The sequence below is a fragment of the Bubalus bubalis genome, chromosome 9 (genome assembly GCF_019923935.1).
Source record: "Bubalus bubalis isolate 160015118507 breed Murrah chromosome 9, NDDB_SH_1, whole genome shotgun sequence".
NCBI classification, from domain to species: domain Eukaryota; kingdom Metazoa; phylum Chordata; class Mammalia; order Artiodactyla; family Bovidae; genus Bubalus; species Bubalus bubalis.
The window spans coordinates 52524778-52548126 of record NC_059165.1 but is presented as its reverse complement, the minus strand read 5'-3'; the positions used below and the strand labels follow the sequence as shown (position 1 = coordinate 52548126).

Here is a 23349-nt window from a genome sequence, read left to right as displayed (position 1 = left end):
TCTTGTCAGACACCCATCACACCAGATCAGAGCCCACTCTGATGAATTCCTTTCACTTAATTATTCTTTTAAAGACCCTATCTCCAAACACAGTCACATTTTGAGGTTATAGGGGGTCAGAATTTTAACACATGAATTTCAAGTGGATACAAATCTGCTCATAACACACCCTTCACATTTTACCCCTGAAAAAAAATTGTGAGAAAAACACTGAACCAGAGCAAAGGAAATGAGTCCTTTGCCTCATGTTTTCAAAAACTATTTCTCTGCATGACCTCTGGCAAGTTATCTTCCCTCTTTGGTCCACATTTTCTTAATCCTTAAAATAAGAGGGTTGGAATAATGCATCTCTTATTTCTCTTCCTGGCCTTAACCAACCAATGCTAAGTTGATTTCTCACAGCAAAGAATCTGAGATAGAGCATGCAATGAAATAACTGGAATGACAACACAACAAAACAAAACCATACCTTCTTTGTGGAATAAATCTAGGATGGATTTTTCTAGAAGCAGAAGAGGATTACATTCAACTGTTCTAAAATGTTTTAGGTTGTTACAAACCCTTTCTAAGGCCATAATTTAAACCAACTTGGTTGGATAAACCAGAAACTCCACTCTGAATTTATCAATCTCCCCAAACAAAGTAATCACATCAAGATATGGGACACAGATTGGCTTGGGGGGGAAAGAGAGTATAATTTCAAATAAAGTTCTCCTTGAAAGAATTAAGGGGGAAAATTTTTTAAAAACAAACACACGTATACACAGACAATGCAAAATTAAAACCAGCTTCCAAGCGTATAGGTTAAGCCATTAAGGAGGAGGAGGGGAGAGGCGAACAGGCATACTTCCTCTCCAGCTGTGTAGCTTTTGGTCCTGAGACACGGTGTGTCTCTACAGATGTCAGCAGCCTCAGCAAGACGGGGAGGTAAGCGCGGTGGTGGTGGAGGGACAAACACGTGCTCGTGGGGAGAGCAGGAGAAAATAGAGAGGGACAGTAGTTTTCCCCCTGAAAATGGCAAAACTGCTGGATCAAGTAGAAAGATGACAAGAATATAAGACTAACCTCAAAGATACTGGGACTCAAATCAGAATCTAACGCAAGCTGAGCAACTGTGGGCAAGGTACCCAACTTAGCGTGGGGCAACTTCTGACTTCAGCTAAAAAGCAGCGACTGAAAACGCACCCACCGTTTCATTTCTTGCTGAAAACACACCCACCGTCTCATTTCTTGCTGTTGAATACAAGGTCTCGGAAACAATCGAAAATTCAAACAAAACAGAATTGACTGAAGCACTGGGAACAATATGTAGATATTTGAAATTATGTTATGTAAAAACAGAGTTGCCATGTGACACAGCAATACCATTCTCAGGCATATATTTGGACACAACTGTATTTCAAGAAGATATATGCACCCCCAAAGTTCACAGCAGCACTACTCACAATAACCCAGACACGTGAACAACCTAAATGTCCACGGACAGATGACTGGGTACAGAAGATGTGGTATATACATACGATGACATATTACTCAACCACAGAAAGAAAGAAATTATGCCATCTGCAGCAGCATGGATGGATTTAGTGAAGTGAAGTAAGTCAGAAAGAGAAAGACAAATACCATATGCTTATATGTGGAATCTAAAATATGGCACAAATGAACCTATTTACAAACAGTAACGGACTCACAGACATAGAGAACAAACTTGTGGTTGACAAGGCGGAGGGGGAGGAGAAGTCGGGGGAAGGAGAGATTAGGAGTTTGGGATTCGCAGATTCAACTACTATATATAGGATGGATGAAGAACAAGGTCCTACGGTACAGCACAGGAAACTGTATTCAGTAGCCAGTGATCAACTATAATGGAAAAGAATATCAAAAAGAGATATATACACATGCATACATCTATGTATAACGGAATCACTTTGCCGTACAGCAGAAATTAACACAACATTATAACACAATTATACTTCAATTTTAAAAAAAGAATAAAATTATGGCATTGAAGAATATTTAAAACATGGAAAGATGTCATGTCATAATACACTGTAGAATGAGAAGCAGGGCATAAAATAGGATGAATAAGATGCTGTGCTATTTTAATAAACAGTATATACAGTATGAAGAAAACACTTTAAATGGGTATACTCAAACTTTATAATATCACTTATTTTTATTGTCCTCATTTTTTTTTGGAGGGGGGGTAAATTTTTCTACAAACATCATGGTTTTTTTGGTCACAACCTGGGGGGAGAAACCTACTCATTTTGTACATTTTAGTGCCCTACAGTAAACCAGAGAGTAGAAAAAGCTCTCATTCAGTCTCAGATTGAGACTTGGGCTTTAGTTTCCTCATCTGTAAGGGGAGACTAGACTGAAACATTCTCGTAGGATCTCCTGATTCTCTGAGTTTTACAGAGCCCCATTAAGTCAACACTTCGGCGGAATCTTGCTTAGGATTTATTAAAGAAGCTGGGGTGGGGGGCCGCAGCATGGGACACAGCATGAGAAGGAGGCATTCAAGTCCACCTGAAGAAGAGCCCCCTCATGGGTATCCTTTGCTAATTCAATGCACAACAGCCTTGAGTGCTGAGCGTGGCGGGCACCTCCCTGGAAAGCTGGCTGTGTTTAAGCACAACCGTGAGGAGCTCCTCTTAACAAGCCTGGAAGCGAGGCTGCTCCGAGAGGAAGGCGGGGGAGCTTAGGGAACCAGACAGGGCTCTGGCATCCAAACCTACGCAGAGAAGGGGACCAGCTGACTGCGCTTCCGATCTTTCATAATCTGCCCCTCAGGAAAGAGGTGTGGAGAAGGACTTAAGCATGCCTTCGGTAAATAACTCCAATTTGGACAGATGTGTCATGACTCCATAGGTACAAGAAGATAAAAGAAGGCAGAATTTAAGGCAGCGCTGTAGAATGGGGTTAAGACTGTGGTTCTGAGTCAGTATGAATTTTGGTTCCACCACTGAAAGGCTTCTGTGATCTTAGGCCAATTGCCTGATCTCTCAAAGTTTCCTCCCAATAAAATGGGAAGACCTAGTTGGAAAGCCATCTACCTAACTGAGTGGTTTGACGATTGCATGAGATAAGAAATAAAAGCACTTAATACAGAATACGGTGATGTTAGTTTACTCGTTAAGTTATGTCCAGCTCTTGCTACCCCATGGACATTCCCCAGGCAAGAATACTGGAGTGGGTTGCGGGTTGCCTTTTCATTCTCCAGATCTTCCCAACCCAGGGATCCAACCCGAGGCACCTGCATAAGAGGCAAAGTCTTTACCACTGAGCCACCAGGGAAGCCGTAATACAGGATAAATAAATGCTAATTCTTATTATTTTCAGATGCTCCTGTGACAAGCATCACATTGTTAAGCAAAGAGATGATCATCAACAAAATATTCATTCAAAAAAGGAAAAGGTATTATCATACCTGATTAACTATATAAGACACATCTTTATACACATGGTACTTCAAATGCAGTATTTTAGATTATATGAATATACTTTAATTCTCCTCTTCTACCTTCCCTTATAGATGCTCCCCTTTAAAGGAGCTAATGATTATAATTACACTTAGATCATTGAGACTATCGATTGTATGACTTACAGCCAGAGATAAACTCAGAAAAATGTGTTTTAACTGTCCCCACCCCTCAAACCAAAAATGAATTTTAGAATAAAAGCTAATAACAGAAATATAAGGAAGTGAAAAGGGACTTCCCTGGGGGTCCAGTGGTTAAGAACCCACCTTCCAATGCAAGGGTTGCAGATTCAATCCCTGGTTACGGAATTAAGAGCCTACATGCCTCAGGGCAACTAAGCTCACAAACAGCAACTAGAGAGAAGCCTGTGCATTGCAACAAAAAAGATCTCTAACGCTGCAGCAAAGATCCCACGTGTCAATGCAGCCCATAGATAAATAAAAGTTACTATTCTACAACGTTGTCAGTGAAGAGAAGATGATGTAGAAGCACAAATGTACACACGTTCTGATCATCTGCTCACTTGACATTATTCCTGCAAAGTAAATGTTAAATAAATGTACCCACTCATTCAATAAATGTTTACAGAGGGCTTAAAATGTGCCAGCCAAAGGAAAAGTGATAGAAATTCAGTGACAATGAAACTAAAACCCACCCCTACCTGAAGGAGCATCCACGACATTGTTTGGCCTTTGGGCACGAGGCTATTTCCATTGGACGGGAGCCACCGCATTTCAGATATTGGCAGGAGCAAGTGAAAAGAGCTTGCAGAGCATCTATAGACTCGGAGCTGTTCACTGTTGGTTTGCTTGTTTATCTGACCAGTCTAGGTTTGGGGCAACTGGCGCCTTTGTGCCCTTATCAATGGCAGCCTTATTCAGAAGAGACACTGTACATGCCAGCAAATGAATCATGGTATCATCTTAATAATACTCATTGGAATGAATATTGGAATGAATACTAAAGTTCTGCTAAGGAAAGGACCTATCAGTCATCATCATTCCATTGCTCTCTTGCACGCAGTCTATTAACCAAGTTCACTCTCTGAATGAGAAACAGGCTAAGGTTTTAAGGAGAAAAAGCAACTAGAGACCCTTCTACCCAACACAGATGTTGGCTGCTCCCACTAAATTTAAGCCAACGACTACCGCCCTCATTTACTTTCTCACTGCTTTCTCTTCCCTTCTGGGGAGGGATCAGAACTCCCCTCTTCCAATTTAGAACACAGCATAGATGGCTGGCCATAATCTCAGGAGAAAACAGAAGACAAAACAAAGGCTCACAGGGCCATCTGCACTGGCAGGGACTCAAGGACCATCTAGTTCGATACCCTCATCCGACTGATGCAGAGTCTGAGGGGGATAATAAGGTTTTCCCAGAGTCACAGAGAAATCAGAGGTAAGGGCAGCCTGGACCACAATGTGCCAACACTTCATCAGGGGCTTCCTGCCTTTTCCTGCGCCACCAAACAAAAGGGTTCCTCTACTCCACCCATCAGAGGAACCCCTCTCTTAAAAAATCAAATCTCATTTTCTCTTTGAAAGCTCACTTCCCAGCCCTTCCACAGAAATAAAGACTAACTTAGCCAAGGGAACTGTGCCCTTGAATTCCAGATGTCCCCTACGTTCCCGGACCATTCCTAAGCAGAGCTCCCCATCTGGCTTAGAGTGCTGGGCGTGTGCTATGTTCCTGGCCCTGCTGAAGGAGAACAGAGAGCCTGGCTCCTTCTATGTCTGGGAAGAGGACAGGGACAGACAGTGAGAAGCAACCTTGGGCCCAGATCTGTACTTACGCAAGATAGATTCCACCCTACACTCACACATGCTCCTGGGGGAAAGCCAGAAGCTAACTCAGACAGCGGGCAGAGCAATGCACGAATCACTTCTAGGGGGACGTGGACTCAGTTGTTCCAACGGTGATATGAGAGGTCTTGGCCTGACCATTCCCACCCCTTCCACTCTGTGAACTTTGGCCCCAGTTAGTGAGCTAACAGGTGTGGCTAGCTGGTGGCAAGGGGGTGGGGACAGTCATCCGTGAATACGGAATTACGGCTTTCCTGCCTGTGAACTGACCCATCCCTGGAGGGATCAATCCCAGAATCTTGCTTTTGTGGCTGTGTCACTTTGGTCAAGTTACTTAATCTCTCAGAGGCTCTATCAGAACACAGAATGATGGTTAACCATTGGAGCTATAGGAGCTGTTGTGAGTCAAATGAGATAATCCATGTCACTTGTGCTAAGGCTCTCAATAAATGGTAATAATAAATATATAATAGCTCCACTAGGCTTAGTCCAAGCACTAAGTCCCCTATAATCTAGTTAACAGGAGAAATGTTCCCCCAGAGAAGTAGTTTTTGTACTAGACTCCACGTACAGACTAGAGCCAAAGAAGAGGCCAAGTTGAAGGGCTCATCCTATTCTACCAAACTATCTTATGGTGTATTACATATGTATCATCATCTATTTCACAATGAATATATATGAAATAGACACATATTGAATTTGATGAAAGGCGGATTTCACAGGAGAAGAGTCTGAAATCAGAGGAACCTCTTCCTCTGGGTTGTCCAGGGTCATTCTCATTGATTTCCCTCTGGCTACAGAAAACGGGAGAACAGTTAAACAGCGCTGACTTGAAGAGGGAGTGACCAGGGAAAGGCCAGTCCTTCGATTATCATCTGTCCCTAGAGGGGATGGCATATTTACATTTCCACTTCATTTATGATTACAAGCAATGATTTAATCAAAGAGAGGCGCATTTACCTCCCAGGGATACATTCCTACTGTTGTAAGAACTTTGTAATTTTTTCAAATATAGTAAGCAGACAAACGGTTCTAGGAAATATGTCAATGGGTAAAGAAGAGAGAGCCCTTTAGGACATGAAGACTTTTTCAGTTCTATCTCAACTTTACTATTTTTTCCCTAATTAAGGAGAAAGGACAGAGAAAAAGCCATTCAACTGGGAGTTGTGAAGAAATTGCTAGAAAGGGTATCCATAACCTGTGTCTGTGTAGGCTAGAAGCTGATTAGGACTGAAAGCAATATAGTTCATCCTAAATAAGGAACATGCCCTTTCTTTAGGTTAACAGAGAATCTCCGTATCAAAGTCCAAAGCCAGTCTAATAGCCTCGAATAGCTTGTCAGAAATGAACGGTAAGCATAATTCTGAGAAACACCATAACATAACTAAACCAGAAAACACGCTTTGCTTAAAACATTGTGCTGATTTTCATTTGTTTTTGAAAACTTTTATTGAAACATTGATTCCTAAAGTAGTCTCTTAATAAGCTAGACCTTTGTCAATCTTCCTTTATTAATTTCCCCATTCCAAAGTAGTTAAGACTTTAAAATAAATGTTTCCCAGCTTGAATATATCTGGGGTTTAGAGACCATTGTCCACAGTCATTCCTTCATCTGAGCCTTTCAATAGCCCAGTGAGATAAGAAGGGAGGATTTTTATTTGTAAATTGACAGTTTGACCACATAGACTTGAATCCTCTCGGAAAATCTATTTCTCCAGAATTCCCCCAAGTGCCCAGCTGGCTCAGTCATAGCTACTCAGAGTCAGAGCGCTCTTTATCCACCTAAGGCATTTCACTAGTGTTTGAGGAAGAAGACTATCCTGGCTCCAAGTCACCACAAACCTGTCCAAAAAATAAAGTAACACATGAACAACCCAGGCAGGGCTTGATTTTCATGATCAGATATTTAAGATGCTTCCCATTTCTAAGTCTTTGATATTTTTCCTGTCTTTTCTCTGGAACTCCCCTTCCCATACACCTTATACGGATCAAGCTGGTTTTGGGTGACATCTCTTCTTTTGGTCTCCCAAACTCTTGTCCTGCATCTCCTAATATTTGCTCCCAATCCAAAGTGACACTTCCTGATGCAAAAGGCAGAAACAGATCCAGGGATGGGGTTTCACTGGCCCCTTCCCCAGGTTGTAGTCTAGCCTAAGGCCCCCAGCTCAAGCGCTACAGAGATCTGGGTATTCCTTCAGTTCACACAGCTCCTTCACTTCCCCTCCCAAATGAAAAATTCCCATGACACTCACAATGACACCCTTCAAATGAGATCACAGGGCCCTGACTACACACCCTAGAGGCCAAACCTTCCAGGTCATGCTCTAGACAGAGTACGTGCCTTCCAGCAATTCTCAAACGTCACACACATACACCCCAATCTCCAATGCAGCAGAAATGCATTAGCTGCAAGGTTGTATTAACAGAAATCCAGTTAGTATTTGCAAAAAGGCACTTCTTGGCGATTTGTCTCCTAGAGGGAATTCTGGAGCTCTTAATCCACACCTTTCAAAATCCCCACTGCAGGTTCCTCTACTAGGCAGGCAGTTGAGGCTGTGAGGTCAGACAAGACCTGTGTTTGATTTCCGGCATTGCCTCCTATCCTCTGTGTGTGACTCTGGATAACTGACTTCCTCTCTCTAGGTCTCAATCTCCTTAACTGTAAAGTGGGTTTTTGCAGAGACTCCAATAAAAGAATACCTGGAAAGCACTGGAACTTAAGCGTTAGATCTCCACTCACTCTTGTTGCCAGCTTCAAGCTGCAGCCTCTCTCAGAAGAAAACAGTGTAACTAGCAAACTTTCTACCTGCAGAGTCAAGACGGTCAGATACCATCTCTCAAGTTTACATTTATTCAATGTAAAAAATAAGAGAGACCACGTTATAGGATCTAAACCATTTGCCCCACTGTCACCTTCTCGGAATGATGGTCAGCCTGGAGCCACCAAGACCAGTGTGGCGGTGAGGCACTTTGATTTCAGTCAGGTGTGGAGGTTTGAGTCCTGCCCAGAATACTTGTTATATCTCTGACCCTGGGCAGAGAAAAAAAAAAATCTATAAAACAGAGATAACGATAGTACCTCTCAGACAGTGTTGATTTGAGGGATTAAATGAAACAATGCATGTAAGGTACAATATCTGAAACCAAAGAAACACTCAGTAGGTATGAGCTGTTCTTGGTAGGAGCAATTTTTAATTCATGTATTGATTTAACCAATTCTCATTAGGCATCTGTATGCCAGGAACTGTGTGAGACAGAGACAGAGGTGGATGACAATACCAGGTGCCTGCTCTGACTGGCGGGACCACCCAAACTGCTGTCTCTGACATTTAGAAGCAAGGGCTAGTGTTGGGATAAGCACATGCAGGTCACGCAGGAGGATGACCTGAGAAGAACAATGAGATCTGGGGCTGGAGCTGCTCCCAGGGAAAGCCCCAGCCAATTATACCAGCGACAGAGAAATAACCCCTTCCAGGAAACCGATAAACACAGGGTAGTAGCAATGCTTTCCTCTCAGGAGGGCAGCAAGAAGGAAGGAAAAACAGAAAACAAGCAAACAAACAAAACCTTCCTGTGTCCCCCAAATTGTGGCAGAGGGTGGTGCCTGTCGAAGCAGAGGTGCTTGGCAAGAAAGACTGCCCCCATCGGTCTCAGATTACAGGGACATTTTAGCTACTGGGTGGGGCAGTCTGCACAGAAAGGAATATAGAGGATAGGAAATTAAGTCAAATTCCACAATCTTACCATTTAAAATTTGGACTAGACTTGACAGCAGGGGATATATGTTATATTTAGATCCTTAATCATATTTTCTGTGAATATATAGACCTATGTCCATATTTTTATGTTTTTACCTATATCTAGTTAGCCTCTGGTAGTATGTACATAACCATACTCTTCTTTGGACATGCAAGAGTACATGAATTACGTTTTCTTCTAAAATAGAATCCATGTTCTAAGAAATACAAACACAAAGCATGAGAAAAATTGACAAATGCATTATTTCCCCCAAAGATCAAAAGCCCCCTCTGGTCTTGCCCTTTTGGCTCTCCCCACCCCACAACCCTCTCAACAATGAATGCAAGGCAGGCTGACTCGAAGAAATTCGCAAACGCCGTCTATTGCCGTTCAGTTGCCGTAGGCACAGCCCGGGTTTGGCGGTGGAGGCTGCTATGCAGCGCCACGCCCCACGAGCAGAGAAAGGATGGAAGCCACACTGAAAATGAAGGATGCGCCCCAGGGAAGAGCATCCAAGCGGGAACAAAAGGGAGCCCCTGCAAACCGGGCCCTGGGATTGGGGCACCAACACAATTACAGGGGCTTGTAAGGCTATTACCCTATGGGCTAAACGTCGGTATCTTTCCTTAAAGGTGGCTTAAGTGATACCTAGAAGAATGGGCGTGGCCCTCAATACCAGGGCATAGGCTGAATCTAAGAAGAACCACTGCCGTCAGACTGGGAAGAAAAAAATAATCTGTTCTCTGCTTATCCCAAACAGAAATGGCAAGTGCATACTGGATATACAGCAAGTGGTAGATTTACAGCGTAGCTGTCACATGCCATAGCATGAGAGCGGTGGTTCATCTCTCCAGAGTTAGAGAAATAAGTAGAAAAATTGTGCTTTTGTCCCAATCAGTTGAAAAAAAGTATCACCACAGTTTTTTGCAAAGCCAATTGGCACCGAGAAAATACTGTGAATTATAAAATAGTCACTATGTTTTTATAATAATGTGAAGTCAACGCTATCAGGTAGTGGTCAAGGAGGATGGGCTTAAGCCCAGTGCCTCTACCTGGCGAGAGAATTCCTACCCATCCCAACTCTGTCCCCCTGGAGAGTGTTTCTCCCCTGGGACCAGGTGGGCAGCAGGTAGGGGTGTGGCGCATGTGCGTCCAGTGAAGCTCAGATGCATGAAAAGCTAGGATACTGCAAGAGAAATAAACCACCTGACAATAAAGTGCACTAAAAGCAAGAAGAGCTTCCTCCTGCCTGCAGAGGGGAAGGTCCTGGACGGCAATCAGGTTGTTCGAAGCCTAACGGGAACAAGTGCAAAGAGACTCGTGCCCACAGCAAAACCGAGGGGATGGGGCAAATGAACTACAGAAGCCGGTACAGCACTGCCCTAGGGCAGCTGCAGAGCCTCCCAGGGGCCAGCTCATCACTTCCTTTGTTCGTCTTGCAAAGATGGAGTAGCCACTCGTTCCCCTACTACACACTACACACACACACACACACACACACACACACACACACACCCCTCACTCGCTACAGACAAAGCACAACCGCACTGCTTCGTGCTCAACTAACAAATGTCAGTGGGTTTTCTGTTGCTTTTGTCTTGCCCCTTTTTTAAAACTGTCCATTCCAGCCTGTCGTGTGTCCTTTCCGGGGGGGCGTCATTTCAGCGCATTCTGGAGAAATCCCAGACCCGGGCGCGGTATTTTTGCTCCGAGAGCTGCTTGCTGGACGCCAACTAAAATGAGGCTTCTCTACCTGGTAATGGCACATCCCCGCTCCACCCCGCCCTAGGGGCTCACCCAGCGCGTCTGACACCCGTTGGCCGCAAGGGCTCGGCTCTGCACACAATGGCAGTTGGACGCGGCTTGCACACAGCACGCGCCTGCCACCGCAAACTAAAATGTGCTCTAAAAACTCAGCCTTTTCTTGGGATAAAGGGGAGTAATTACAGGAAAAAATGCAAATGCACCAAGAGCCAAAAAAAAAAAAAAGTTGGTTATTCTCACTACAGCCACGTTAGCTGTCCAGTCCCGAGTATGACGCACCGAGATACGCACTGGGGTTAATACAAGCAAGCAGTGGCCAAGGTGAGGACGGATGGTCAGGCACCCCATCAGAGCCACGGGGCTGGAGCTCAGAGATGGGAGCGGTCGGGCTAACCAAGACCTCTGGGGAAAGGTGTCATTTCTCCATGCTCCACCCCTCCAAAAAGGAACCTTCTACAAAAAAATCACGTCTCGCCTGGGGCAGCTCACACGGACGACCCAGGTGGCGCGGGGGTCGACGGAGGGCCTGTTATTTGGGAACTACCGAGCGGTGGGAAAGGAAGATAAATAACCCAAAGTTCTCCACGCCACTGTCACTGTTTGGGTTTCCTCTTTGTTTGGTTTTCCCCAAACCCCAGGGTCGCTCCGTCTGGGTGGCGCCCTGCCGCGCCGGCTGGACTGACCGCCGCTCTCCACCCCCTCGGACCCCGGGTCGCGGTCCCTCCCTGGGGACTGGCCCGCGGAAGCCGGCAGGATCCAAGCCCCTGCAGAGCAGCCGAGAACGAGCGAGGGAGCGAGCGAGCCGGAGTGGTGTCCGACTCACCGTGATGCGCGGGATGTTCTTCTTGCCTTGGTAGGACATGGTGGCGGCGGCGGTGGCTGCAGCAGCTGCCTGCCTCCCTCCTCCTTCTGCTCCTGCTCGCCCGCGTCTTCCTCAGCGCACAGCGCCCCGAGATCAGGTGGAGCGAATGGTGCGCTGGCCGCGGCCGCCGCCTCCTCTCGCCTCCGCCCCCCTCCCCGGCTCCCGCGGCGGCTGCCAGAGACAATAGTAAATCTCCCTGGTCCCCCTTTCACCCCCGACCTCCCCCCCGCTCCACAGACACACACATACACACACACACACACACACCCTCCTCACTCGCGTTCACGCCCTGGCTTTTTTTTTTTTTTTTTTTCTTTTGCGGTACCAGCTGGAACCCCGTAAGACAAGAATGGCTGATCCGCGACTCCTCCCTCTACTCTCTTATCCCTATTGATTTTCCTCTTTGCATCTGCCTCACCCACTTTTTCTTTTTCTTCCTTTTTTTTCTTCCAGTGCCTTGCGAGTGCAGCAGAGTCAGCCTGCTCCACCGCCACCAGGGGGCGCGAGGGACTGTTCGGGGCGGGGATACTGCAGTCCCCAGTGTCGGCAGAGAAGCACCAGCGTCGCCCTCTCGTCCCCGCGGACCAAGCCCACGCCTCTGACCTGACTCTGATCCGATTTCCCACCTTCCCGACCCTCGTTTCAGAAAGAAGACGGCTCCGGGCTTCTCTTCGGGCACCCGCCCTCCTCCGCCACCCTGAGGGCTGAATGCCGCAGCCGCCGCCTTTGTTAACGCGGAGGCCGGGCGCCGCCTCTGCTGGTCGCCGAGTGTATAAACAGCCGACGCGATCCCCTTAGAAAGCCGAGAACCGCGCCGACTTTGTGCAGCCTGGCCAGCCGCTGCTATCCCGAGACCATGGAAATGGGGATCAAAAAATGCGAAGTAACCCTCACTCTCGGAAGGTCGCGAGGGGGCCCCGTGTCGGCTACCAAAAGCTGTTCTCTGTATTGTAAACATAATTCTCGAAATAATGTGCTTTAAAGGAATTCCACTGTCTGGCTCCCAGAATCGATGAAACAGCAGTAACGCTGCTCCGTGAGCAAGGAGCAGAAAACACCTGTAGTGAGAAGGCAAAAGCCCTGGCGCGTTACTGCGCAGCCGTGGTTTTTGTGAGAGGTCCGATGTGTGCTGGTCACAATCCCGAGTTTACTTTAGGCAGGACTGAGAGACAAAGGTAAGTGTGCTATTAGGAGCAAAACACACGATCTTTCGGTGCTGGAATATATTCTTATTTTGCTATGTGCTTCAGTTAAACGGCCAAGGAAGGCATGTTTGGAGGAAATAGGCTGGGGGGCTGAGGGATGGTCAGATGGGGGAGCTTTCTAAACTCTCCTGGAAAAAAAGAGAAGACACACCCAAATACACTATTTGAATAACAACAACAACAATGGCTTGCTGTGCAAAAATCATAAAGCCCCCCTTTTCAAGTCTCTTATGATCACTTCACCCTCTTATGAATCCTAACCCTCCCCCCACCCCTACAGAAATAACGCAGATTATCATTGGGCATGACTAGGTCTGTGTTAGGGAACTTGAATTCACATTTCTATAAGGCAGGCCACCAACCACACTTTGTGACATCTTTTCATTAAGTTAAAGGCTTCCTTTGCAATAAAGAAGCTACATAAAGCATCGGCAGAATGAGGGTAGAGAATGCTCCGATTTAGGCTTTCCCTAAACCTAAAATGAACCAGCCTGGTCACATAATTAAAGGGCAGGCCAAACCCCCCTGAAACTCACTCGAGTGAGTTAATCCAAGTGGCTGGTTATTCATGGGTAACTAGACTGAATGCAGTCTTCACAGGAAAAGTCCACAGCATTCTCCACTTTATTTCTGTGATCCTTTGGCTTGCAGCATGAATGCCAAGAAAAGGTCACCTCTCTGTACTCTTTGCAAAGCACAGGGGAAAAAAAAGAAAAAAAGACTAAAGCCAAAGACACGCCCTAAACATTTTGCTTTGTTCTGCAAGCATAAGTGCTGAGACCACTAGCCAAGAGTTGTGAAATTACAAAGCATTCTGGGGATTGGCATGCAAATGAGCAGGATTATATTTAGAACAGAGTAAAAAGAGAATTAACTGCATACTATGCAACCCTGCAGAGGTCTGAATCTTTCCCATTGATTTTACTGCCCTAAACTTGTTTAAAGGGATCTTGCAAGTTCTTCTTAGGAAACGCAAACAAACAAACATATATATATATATATATATATATATGTGTAGGGGACATTTACAATCCTAAAGAAATGCCACTGCCTTCTTTTTTTTTTAATTTAGTGGGTTTGTCAGGTTTTTTTTTTTTTTCCTTTCTTGCATGCTAATTATCTCCTGTTACCATCATTAGAATCCAGAACACTGTCTGCTAAATATATTTATTTATACCATATTTTTGATCACTTGATGATTTTGGGTGTGTCTGTTCTTTCAAATTACAAGGCTTGATTAATCTCTTTGAGGTCAGGTTTGCCTGCAAGAAGCCATGCAGAAAAGGACTTGAGATGTTTCTCTGGATCAGACTGCTGTGAAAAGCCATGCACAAGAATGCATAATAACCAGCTAATCAGTTCAAGCTGTTGCCATGAGCAGAAATGTACAACAAACCCTATTTTTTCCCCTCTTTCATCCCCTTCAATCATCTTTCTCTTTTTTAAATCAAAATCAAGTGTCTGAGATGAGTTTGAAAGGAAAAGCCGTTGTTGGCTGTGTCATTCTTATTCAAGGAGTAAGAAGAAAGGCAGCGATCAACACAAGATGCCTCTGTGTCTGGCCAAGAGAGTGAGGGGTGGAACCAGCATGGATTTTTGCTCTTTTCCACAGTAGAATGACTCTGAATGGTTTTCCTTGGATACACAGCAGTATTTGGCTTTAGGTATCTCAGGAAACTATGAGAGAATGAGAGGGAGATGCAGAGCGACTTAATTTATGGTCCCAAAGAAACTTAATTTGGCCACCAAACTTACCACATCCATAGATTTCCACACCTCAGTCAAGGTTACTTTATTCTTATTGCTCAGGCCAAAGCCTGATTGGCATTGTCCAAACCTTGACTTCTCTTCCTCAGTACAATTCAATTTGCAGTTCACGTCCAACTTTAAGGTTGGAAACAGTCTTGGGTTTATTACATACGTACACACTATGATCTCTTCTCTAAATCTACAAAGCTTCCCTCTGTGTTTAGGCTCCACCAGCTACAACCTGAGCTACCGCAGTAGCCTTCTAACTGGGCTCTCTTCTTCATGGTTATGCATTCGTTCATTCTCACAATATTCAGCATTTATCCTGTGTATACTACTTATTTTCCTAGGATCTAGTGCTACAGATATGAATAATAATACTGATGATGATAAGTATTCCCTGGTGGCCCAATGGTTAAAAGTCTGCCTTGCAATGCAGGAGCCACCAGTTCAATCCCTGGTCCGGAAACTAAGGTCCCACGTGCTTGGAGCGCGAAGCCCATGCACAACTGCTGAGCCTGTGTTCTCTGGAGCCCACACCACAACCTGAGAGTCCGTGTGCCACAACTAAGACCTGATGTAACCAAATAAACATTTTTTTAAAAAAGATAATAATAATATCCTGGATCTCAGGGAGTTTATTTTATACCCTTATTCAAGAGAACACCATGTGCCACCTGTTAGTCCCTTTCTATGCTTTATTTATCTTCACAGCACTTTTGATCACATGATATGTTAATTATTATCTTCCCTCTTGTCACTAGAATGTAAACTCCCTGAGGGCAAGGAATGTGTGTGTTTCATTTACTGCTGGGTCCTGAGTGTGTGAAATAGGCCCATGCCCACAGAAATTGCTCAATAATTCTTAGGTAAGTGAATGTAAAAATGTTTCAAATTGTGTCTGAAGAAAGAGTAAATAGATAGAAGATGAACTTTCCTGTTCTTAAAGTTCTTAGAGTGTCCTGTTCTTAAAATGTCCTTAAAGGGCATTTAAGAAGATCTATTTTTGTTCCTCTAAGCCTTCTTAGGGTTTCCTGATTCTAGATTTCAGAGCAACTGAATTCAAGACGGTGAGGAATCATTTTGCTAAATCCAAGGCAATACATGGGCCAAGGAATGACTATAAAATAGATTTGGTACCTGAACAGTGATTAGAGAGCTGTGACTTTGAAATGAGTTGCCATCAAAGCATAAGAGAAGATCAAAAGCCTTATGTTAATTTAAAGACTTTCTTTTTAAAAAATTGATACTGAATTCATAAGAAAACTATGGACTAGAACCCAGGAAGTTATACTGCTTAAAGATCTGGACTTGGAAATAGAGGAACCTCAGTCCATATTCCAAGTCATCCAGTTCCTATTTCTGTGATCTTCAGCAGATTTTTTCAACCTTCTGAGTCTTGGTTATCTCATCTCTAAATGAGCATCTTATGACCTACCACATTGTATTTTTGTGATGATTTATTAATTCATTCAACTAATATTTATTGAGTACCTATTATGGGTCTCCAGGCACTAGGGATACAAATATTTGAATAAAATAGACAAAATGCCCCAGTGAAGCTTCCATCCTAGGGAAGGGATAAATCAAGAATATAAAATTATATAGTGTTTTTTAAAAAAGCATAGTGTTTAAAATGGTAGCAAGTACACTGGGAATAAGATAGGGATGGGGAAGTGAAAGTCATTCCATTGTCTTGAGGATAGGCTGGAATCTTCCACATCAGAAGGTCAAGTGAGATGGTGGTCTGGCCTCTTAGAACAAATGGTAACAGTGGAAGCAGTGACAAATGGTCAGGTATTAGATATAGTTCAAGGTAAAGCCAGTGACATTTGCTGCTGGATTTGACTGGGGTATGAGGAAAAGAGGAATCAAAGATTATACTAAATGTATTGGCTGGGCTACTGGAAAGATGAGGGGGATTGTAGGAGAAATGGGGTTGGGAGGGAGAGTCAGGAATATGCGTGTGACATTCCTATTCAACACCTAAGTGAGATGTGGAGCAGGCAGGCTGATATTCGAAATCAGAAATCGAAGGGAAGAGATACAAATTTGGGAGCGGTTAACCTCTGAATGTTATTTAAAGTAACGACCCTGGATGAGCTGGCCAAGGACATGAGCAGAAATGGAGCTCTGAGGTAAGTCAGCATCCTGGGGCTAACAGAAGAACCAGCAGGGGCAGAGGTCAATGAGACAGCCTGGACACCATGAGAGTACAGTGCTGTGAAGGTCAAGAAATAAAAATTATTTCAAATAAGAAGAAGTGTTCATGTGCTGTTGAAAGGTCAAGCACTGAGGGGAGCTGAGAATTCGTCACTGCGTGAAATCACCAAGGGCCTTGTCCGGAACACCTACAAAATGAGTATCTTCATATCCACCTTACAGTGTTTTACGTGTGTGTGTGTGTGTGTGAGCAAGTAGTAAATTCCTCAGGTAATATTTACTGTGCATCCACTATAGCAGTCTTAATGAAGCTGTGGGCATGAAATCTGATTGGAAGAATTTCCCTAGTGGTCCAGTAGCTAAGAATCTGCCTTCCAATGCAGAGGATGCTATTCGATCCCTGGTCTGGGAACTAATTTCCCACATGTTGCAGGGCAACTAAGTCGCAAATACTGAGTGAGCATCATGACTGGAGAGCCCGCTAGCCACAGGGAAGATCCTGTGAGCCACAACGAAGACCTAATGTAGCCCCCCCCAAAAAAAAATAAAAATAAAAAAAAGAACGAATGAAGACTAGTCTTAAAAAAAAAAAATCTGATTAGAGCATTTCCAAGAGAAAAATCAAACTGTAAATGGGAAATCCCAAACACAAGCAACACTTTCAATGGATATTTTGTAAATAGGGACAAGGATTCAGAGCAGTAACTAGAGAAAGTGGAATCCAGTATGAAGGAAATAGACCAGCAGGGTTTAATGTCAGTGGGGCTGATTCAGAAAAAAGGGGTCACTTCACGATGCGGGAGAGAAATGGGACACCACAGGTGACATCTAGTGTTCAGATGGAGGGCGTGCCCTTACTCAAGAGCAAAGACTGTTCCCCCACCAGTAACCAAAGGGTTAGAGTACACTGGCGCAGAGATGGGCAGCTAGGTAAATTTCATGGAGGGAGTTTACAGCAGTTCTCTTCTGACTGTGTCTGTTTTCTCTGCCATCAGCCAAGACAGTCTGGGAGAAAAGGTACTGAAAGTTAAGAGGGGTGAGGAGCTGGGATAAAATCAGTTTTTAGGAGAATAAAGGGACTACAGAAATACGGTATGATTCCCTGGCAGGACTAAGGTCTCTCCCGTCCCAGGTAGCAACCATAAATTTCAAGAGAGACCAAGAAGTATGCCTTTAGTCATATACAGCTGTATACATGCAGTCTTGCAGCAGGCAGCCTGTGGAATTTCACCAGGGTTTTGCTAGATGAGTGCTGAGAAGGGAGAAGGAAACTCAGGGAATTGAGGGTAAAGCATGGGATCTAAGCTAGTTGTGAGAGAAAGCAGGGCACAAGTAGGGGGGGTGGGGTGGGCAAAGGACAGTAGATATATTGACGATTAAATGAGATTATTCATGCAAAGCTCTTAGCACAAACTAAATTAATTAGATGGCAGCTGGCTTCCCTGACGGCTCAGATGGTAAAGAATCCAGCTGCAGTGTGGGAGACCTGGGTTCAATCCCTGGGTTGGGATGATTCCCTGGAGGAGGGCATGGCAACCCACTCCAGTATTCTTGCCTGGAGAATTCCACGGATGGAGGAGCCTGGTGGGCTACAGTCCATGGGGTTGCAAAGAGTTGGACGCAACTGAGCAACTTAAGCACAACAATAACATTCCTACCATTATTTTTTAATATTCTGGTTACTATTTGCTGAACTCATTTGTGTCAGGGACTATGTCTTATTTATTTTTGTAGTCTCCAACTCTGCTATAAGGCTTGGAAGAGTAGAATCAGTGAGGGAAAATTAATTGAATGGGGGGAAGTCAAGAATATTCTGTCTTCCCTTTAATCCCCCAAATATGTAAAATAAGTGCTTGGTAATTTACACAGTTTTGACTATTGAAAAATTCTACTTTTTAAAAAGACATTTATATTTTGCTATATAATTATGGGTAAATATTCCCCCTGGTCCTGATTTGAAGGATGAAGAAAAACATAGTCGCAAAACAGAGAAGAGTTGTGAAGGGGCAAAAGCCACACACAAGGCTTTTGTGAAATATACAGGCTATTCTAATGTGAATAAACATTTAATCTCAGAACTACCCATTAAGTCATCTGGGTCCATTAATTTTACCTACATTTCAAACAAAGGAAACCTTAGTCATGTACTTCCAGGGTCACAGAATGAAAATCAAAGCGATGATTCACCTGCTATTATTAGATGTTTACATATCAAATACACAGAAATAACCTGACAAACAATCCTATCCTTGAAACACATAAGCCAAAAAAAGAAAAAAAAAAGTGATAGCCAAAGAAAAGTATTCTCAGGGGCTTATTCCAACTCAAACTTCTATTAGCATAAGCAAGGTGTGCAAACCTGTGATGGTGTGCAAACCTGTAGTCGCTCGGTCACGTCCAACTCTGTGCAACCCCATGAACTGTACCCGCCAGGCTCCCCTGTCCACGGGATTCTCCAGGCAAGAATACTGGAGTGGGTTGTCATTTCCTTCTCCAGGGGATCTTCCCGACCCAGGGGCCAAACCTGCTTCTCCTGCATTTCAGGTGTCTTCTTTACCAATGAGCCACCAAACCTACTTCTTCCCAGATGGACATTCTTGTTGATTTCCTCAGTGGAGGATGATTCTGCAGGCCTCTGGCTTCCTCCAAAGCCTGGGTGGCCTCTTCAGGTTTTAAACACAACTTAATCCATACCTGGAGACACTTTGACAGCACATACACATCAAAGGCTGTCAGCTCTGAGTGGCACCTAGGACAGGAAAGGGCTACACAGAAGGTCCAGGATGCGATACAAATGGCCCTGCCCCTTTAGCCATATGCCCCAATACATTCTACTGCACTGGAGGTGTTTGTGATGGGAAAAGTCACCCTGTGAAGGTTATGCACTTCCAACAGGAGTTCACAGGTGACACTCTTAGGGCTCTGGGGTAAGAGAATTATGCAGTATTTGAAAATAGGTCCTTGAATGTTACTGGACCTTGGTAGAGACAGAAGACTTGACCTGGGTCAAGAAGTGGTCATGCGGTCAGAAATATCCACCATGAGCTGGGTTCTATCAGAACCGCCAAGTCATAAGATTAAGTTGGCTAAGCAGCAATTGGCCAAGCAGCAATTGACTGTGAGAAGGGCTAAAGGGCACAAGTAAACTATCTGAGCAAGTGGCCCTGTCTCCCACGTTATTCACTACTGCTGCTTCAGTACCTTTGTTAGCACACACCTATGGTCCTTAGGCGGAGAAGGCAATGGCACCCCACTCCAGTACTCTTGCCTGGAAAATCCCATGGATGGAGGAGCCTGGTGGGCTGCAGTCCATGGGGTCGCTAAGAGTCAGAGACGACTCAGCGACTTCACTTTCACTTCTCACTTTTATGCATTGGAGAAGGAAATGGCAACCCACTCCAGTGTTCTTGCCTGGAGAATCCCAGGGACGGGGGAGTCTGGTGGGCTGTCATCTATGGGGTCGCACAGAGTCGGACACGACTGAAGTGACTTGGCAACAGCAGCACGGTCCTCAGGATCAGCTGATGGAGGAGAACACCTGAGCCTGATTTCTAGAAGCGTTGGCTCGGTATGTAGACCACATTGAAGTCTGACCATGGCCACTTGACAGTCCCACTCAGGGGTGGTGCTGAAAGACAGCAGTGAAGAGATGTTTTCCAAAATGGCCAGAGCTTCTGACAGTACACCTAGTCATCCACTTTGGAAAGAAAACTGGTTCAAGATTATGTACAGTGTTGAAGCATTCTTAGGTGGTAAGGGGAAGGATTAAAGACCAAGGAAAACATAGCCTTAGCTAGAAGCACATGGGAGACTTATGGGAGTGGGCATAAAGAGTGAAGATATATATGTGTGTGTGTGTATATTCTAGATATATTCTATTCTATTCTATACATTCTAGATATATTCTATCTTAATGTCTTCCAGAGAGCATCCATCACAGAAGAGGCATGAAACAATGAGGCAGACAAAATGTCTCAGTTAGCTGACATCAGCTATCCTCAACCCAATGTTGGCACACAGTGGGCACAGGAATGGAGGAGACAAGACACGGTGGCAGGGAGGAGGCCATGCGGAGAATGTCCACACACCAGTGTTGATCCCACTACTGGTGCTCTCAAACATCATGCCTGCCAGGAACAGGTGCCTCCCCAAGATGGCACCATCCCTCCAAGATACGCACAGATGTAGATAACCTTAGACCCCTTTCACACTGGAGAGAACAGCGATTCATTTTTATAGAAACAAACACATATTCTAGACATGGATGTGCACCTTCTGCTGCTGTGGCCTCAGTCAACCCTATCTGAGGACGTAAGGAGATTTTGATACACTGGCAAGGATTCACATAGCAATCACATCAGATCAAGGGACTTGTTTGACAACAAATAAGATGCAAGAAAAGCCACATGACTGCAGGATCCACCAGTTACGTCAAATACCCCATCTCTCTGAAGCTGCCAATCTGAGCCAACCTGAGGGGGAATGGCCTACTGAAGGCACAACTGAGGCACCAATTCAGAGACAACTGCTTGCAAGGATAAGGCACCATCCTCGGGATGTCCTGCGCATTGTAAATCAATCCCCTTTATGCACGGCTGTGTCTCAAAAGGAAGAGCATGTGGATCTGAGAACCTAGGGGAAGAAGCAGGAGTGACCCCTTTTACTTTCACTCCCAGGGGCTTCCTTGGTAACTCAGATGGTAACGAATGTGCCTACAATGCAGGAGACCAGGGTTTGACTCCTGGGTTGGTAAGATCCCCCGGAGTAGGAAATGGCAACCCACTGCAGTATTTTTGCCTGGAGAATCCCATGGACAGAGGAGCCTGGTGGGCTACAGACCATAGGGTCACAAAGATTCAGACATGACTGAAGAGACTTAGCATGTACATGCTCAAGGAGAATCTAGAATGGTTAGGAGAGGACATTAATGAGTATTAGTGTGGCCCTAAGACCAGCCATGGGAAAAGAGGTCTTGAGACCCCCAAGAAAAGAGGCACACTCACATCCTAGAGTTTTTGCTTCCAGAAATTACACAAAGAGCAAGTATCTGAGCAAGGCAAGGAGGAGTCTGCATAGACATGAATCTCAACCCAGCCCCCAGTTCAGGGCTGAAGGACTCAGCCCTTGCCCCCTGCTCAGGTGCTCCAACCCTTTCCTGGAAACTGTCCTTGTCTAGGGTACCCACCCCACAAGGGCAGCCTGATCCAGTGATTGCTAATGTGAGCATATAAAGGCCTGGCCTCCCAGATACAAAAGGGCAACAACTCTAAGAGGTTATTCTGGTTTCATGCCTATCAAGTCTACTGAAGTCTTTGTCAAGACCACATCAGAGCTTCCCCTTCTGCCCATCCCTTCCTTTTCCTTCCCTTCCACAGATGTTGAGCCTAAGTACACTCCCTAATACACTTCCCACATTTTATTCTTCTCAGAATCTGGTTCCCAGGAAATCCAACCTGCAGCAGAGAGACTGGTATTAAGTGAATATGTGCAGTGACTTTTTTCATTTTAGCCAATATTTTTAAATGTATAGATTTCATATTCAAACTTAGGTTAAAAAAAAAATTGGAACATTTGGCAATTCTGAGCTCATAGACACACATTGGTGCCTATCAACTAGAGCTGAAGACAGGCTGCTCTTTGGAACAAACATGTACAATAAGTTCCCTACCTAAGAACTTTCAATGTTACGAATGTGTGTTTGCATGCCCAGTCACGTGCTGGTTCACGTCTCTGGCGTACATTGTCACGTGCGTGCGTCCTCTGTAGGTGGTTCTGCTTTTGTATACTTTACTGTACAGTACTGTACAGAGTGGGCTTCCCTGCTGGCTCAGTGGTAAGGAATCCACCTGCCCATGCGGGAACCATGGGTTCGGTCCCTGGGTTGGGAAGATCCCCTGGAGAAGGAAATGGCAACCCTCTCCAATATTCTTCCCTGCGAAAATCCCCATTGACAGAGGAGCCTGGTGGGCTACAACCCACGGGGTTGCAAAAGAGTCAGACACGACTCAGCAACTAAGCAATAACAACTGTAGAGAGTAGAGTAGTACCTTTATTTCAAGACCAGGATATCTGGAAGCAAGCATGAAAGCTGCAGTGACGTAGCCGGTACTGCTAGGAAGCATCAGCTGTTGTACTATACTACTATGCTTGTCAAGGTACTATTGTTGTTGTTGAGTTGTTAAGTCCCATCTGACTCTTACTGACTCCATGGACCGCAGCACACCAAGTTTCCCTGTCTTTCATTATCAAGGTACTATAGTATAAGATTTTAAATGTTTTATTTTTTGTGTTTATTTTTTATGCAATATTTGTGTGAGAAGTATTATAAACCTATTACACTACAGTACTATATAGACAATTGTGTTAGTTGGGTACCTAAGCTAACTTTGTTGGACTTATAAACAAACTGAACTTATGAACGTGCTCTTGGAATGGAACCCGTTCACATGTAGGGAAAGAATATTCCCCCAATCAGCTATAATGTCTGCTGCTTCCTCATCCTTCACATAGGGTTGGCTTCCATATTTTTATGCCACCTTCCTGGCTCAGAGTCACTTGAATTTCTGATATCAGGACACTTG

At 44.6% G+C, this 23349-nt stretch overlaps 2 protein-coding genes across 3 annotated transcripts in view; both read right to left on the bottom strand.

Moving 5' to 3' along the window:
- Window positions 1–23349, bottom strand: part of DPYSL3 (dihydropyrimidinase like 3) — a 117891-nt gene that overhangs the window by 55430 nt on the left and 39112 nt on the right. Inside the window, exon 1 of one of the 2 annotated variants that reach the window (XM_044947512.2) lies at window positions 11613–11793. The exons of the other annotated variant lie outside the window; for it this stretch is intronic. Within the exon in view, the coding sequence (XP_044803447.1) occupies window positions 11613–11651 (39 nt within the window). The 5' untranslated portion in view covers window positions 11652–11793. Of the gene's footprint in view, window positions 1–11612; window positions 11794–23349 lie in introns of those variants that run through there. 2 annotated transcript variants of the gene reach the window in all.
- On the bottom strand, window positions 11683–13834 carry LOC123466151. Its single transcript, XM_045166567.1, has 2 exons — window positions 12070–13834; window positions 11683–11822 (listed from the first exon to the last, which is right to left on the bottom strand). Exons 1-2 carry the CDS (start codon window positions 12607–12609, stop codon window positions 11745–11747), a joined length of 618 nt encoding a protein of 205 aa, XP_045022502.1. The 5' UTR covers window positions 12610–13834; the 3' UTR covers window positions 11683–11744.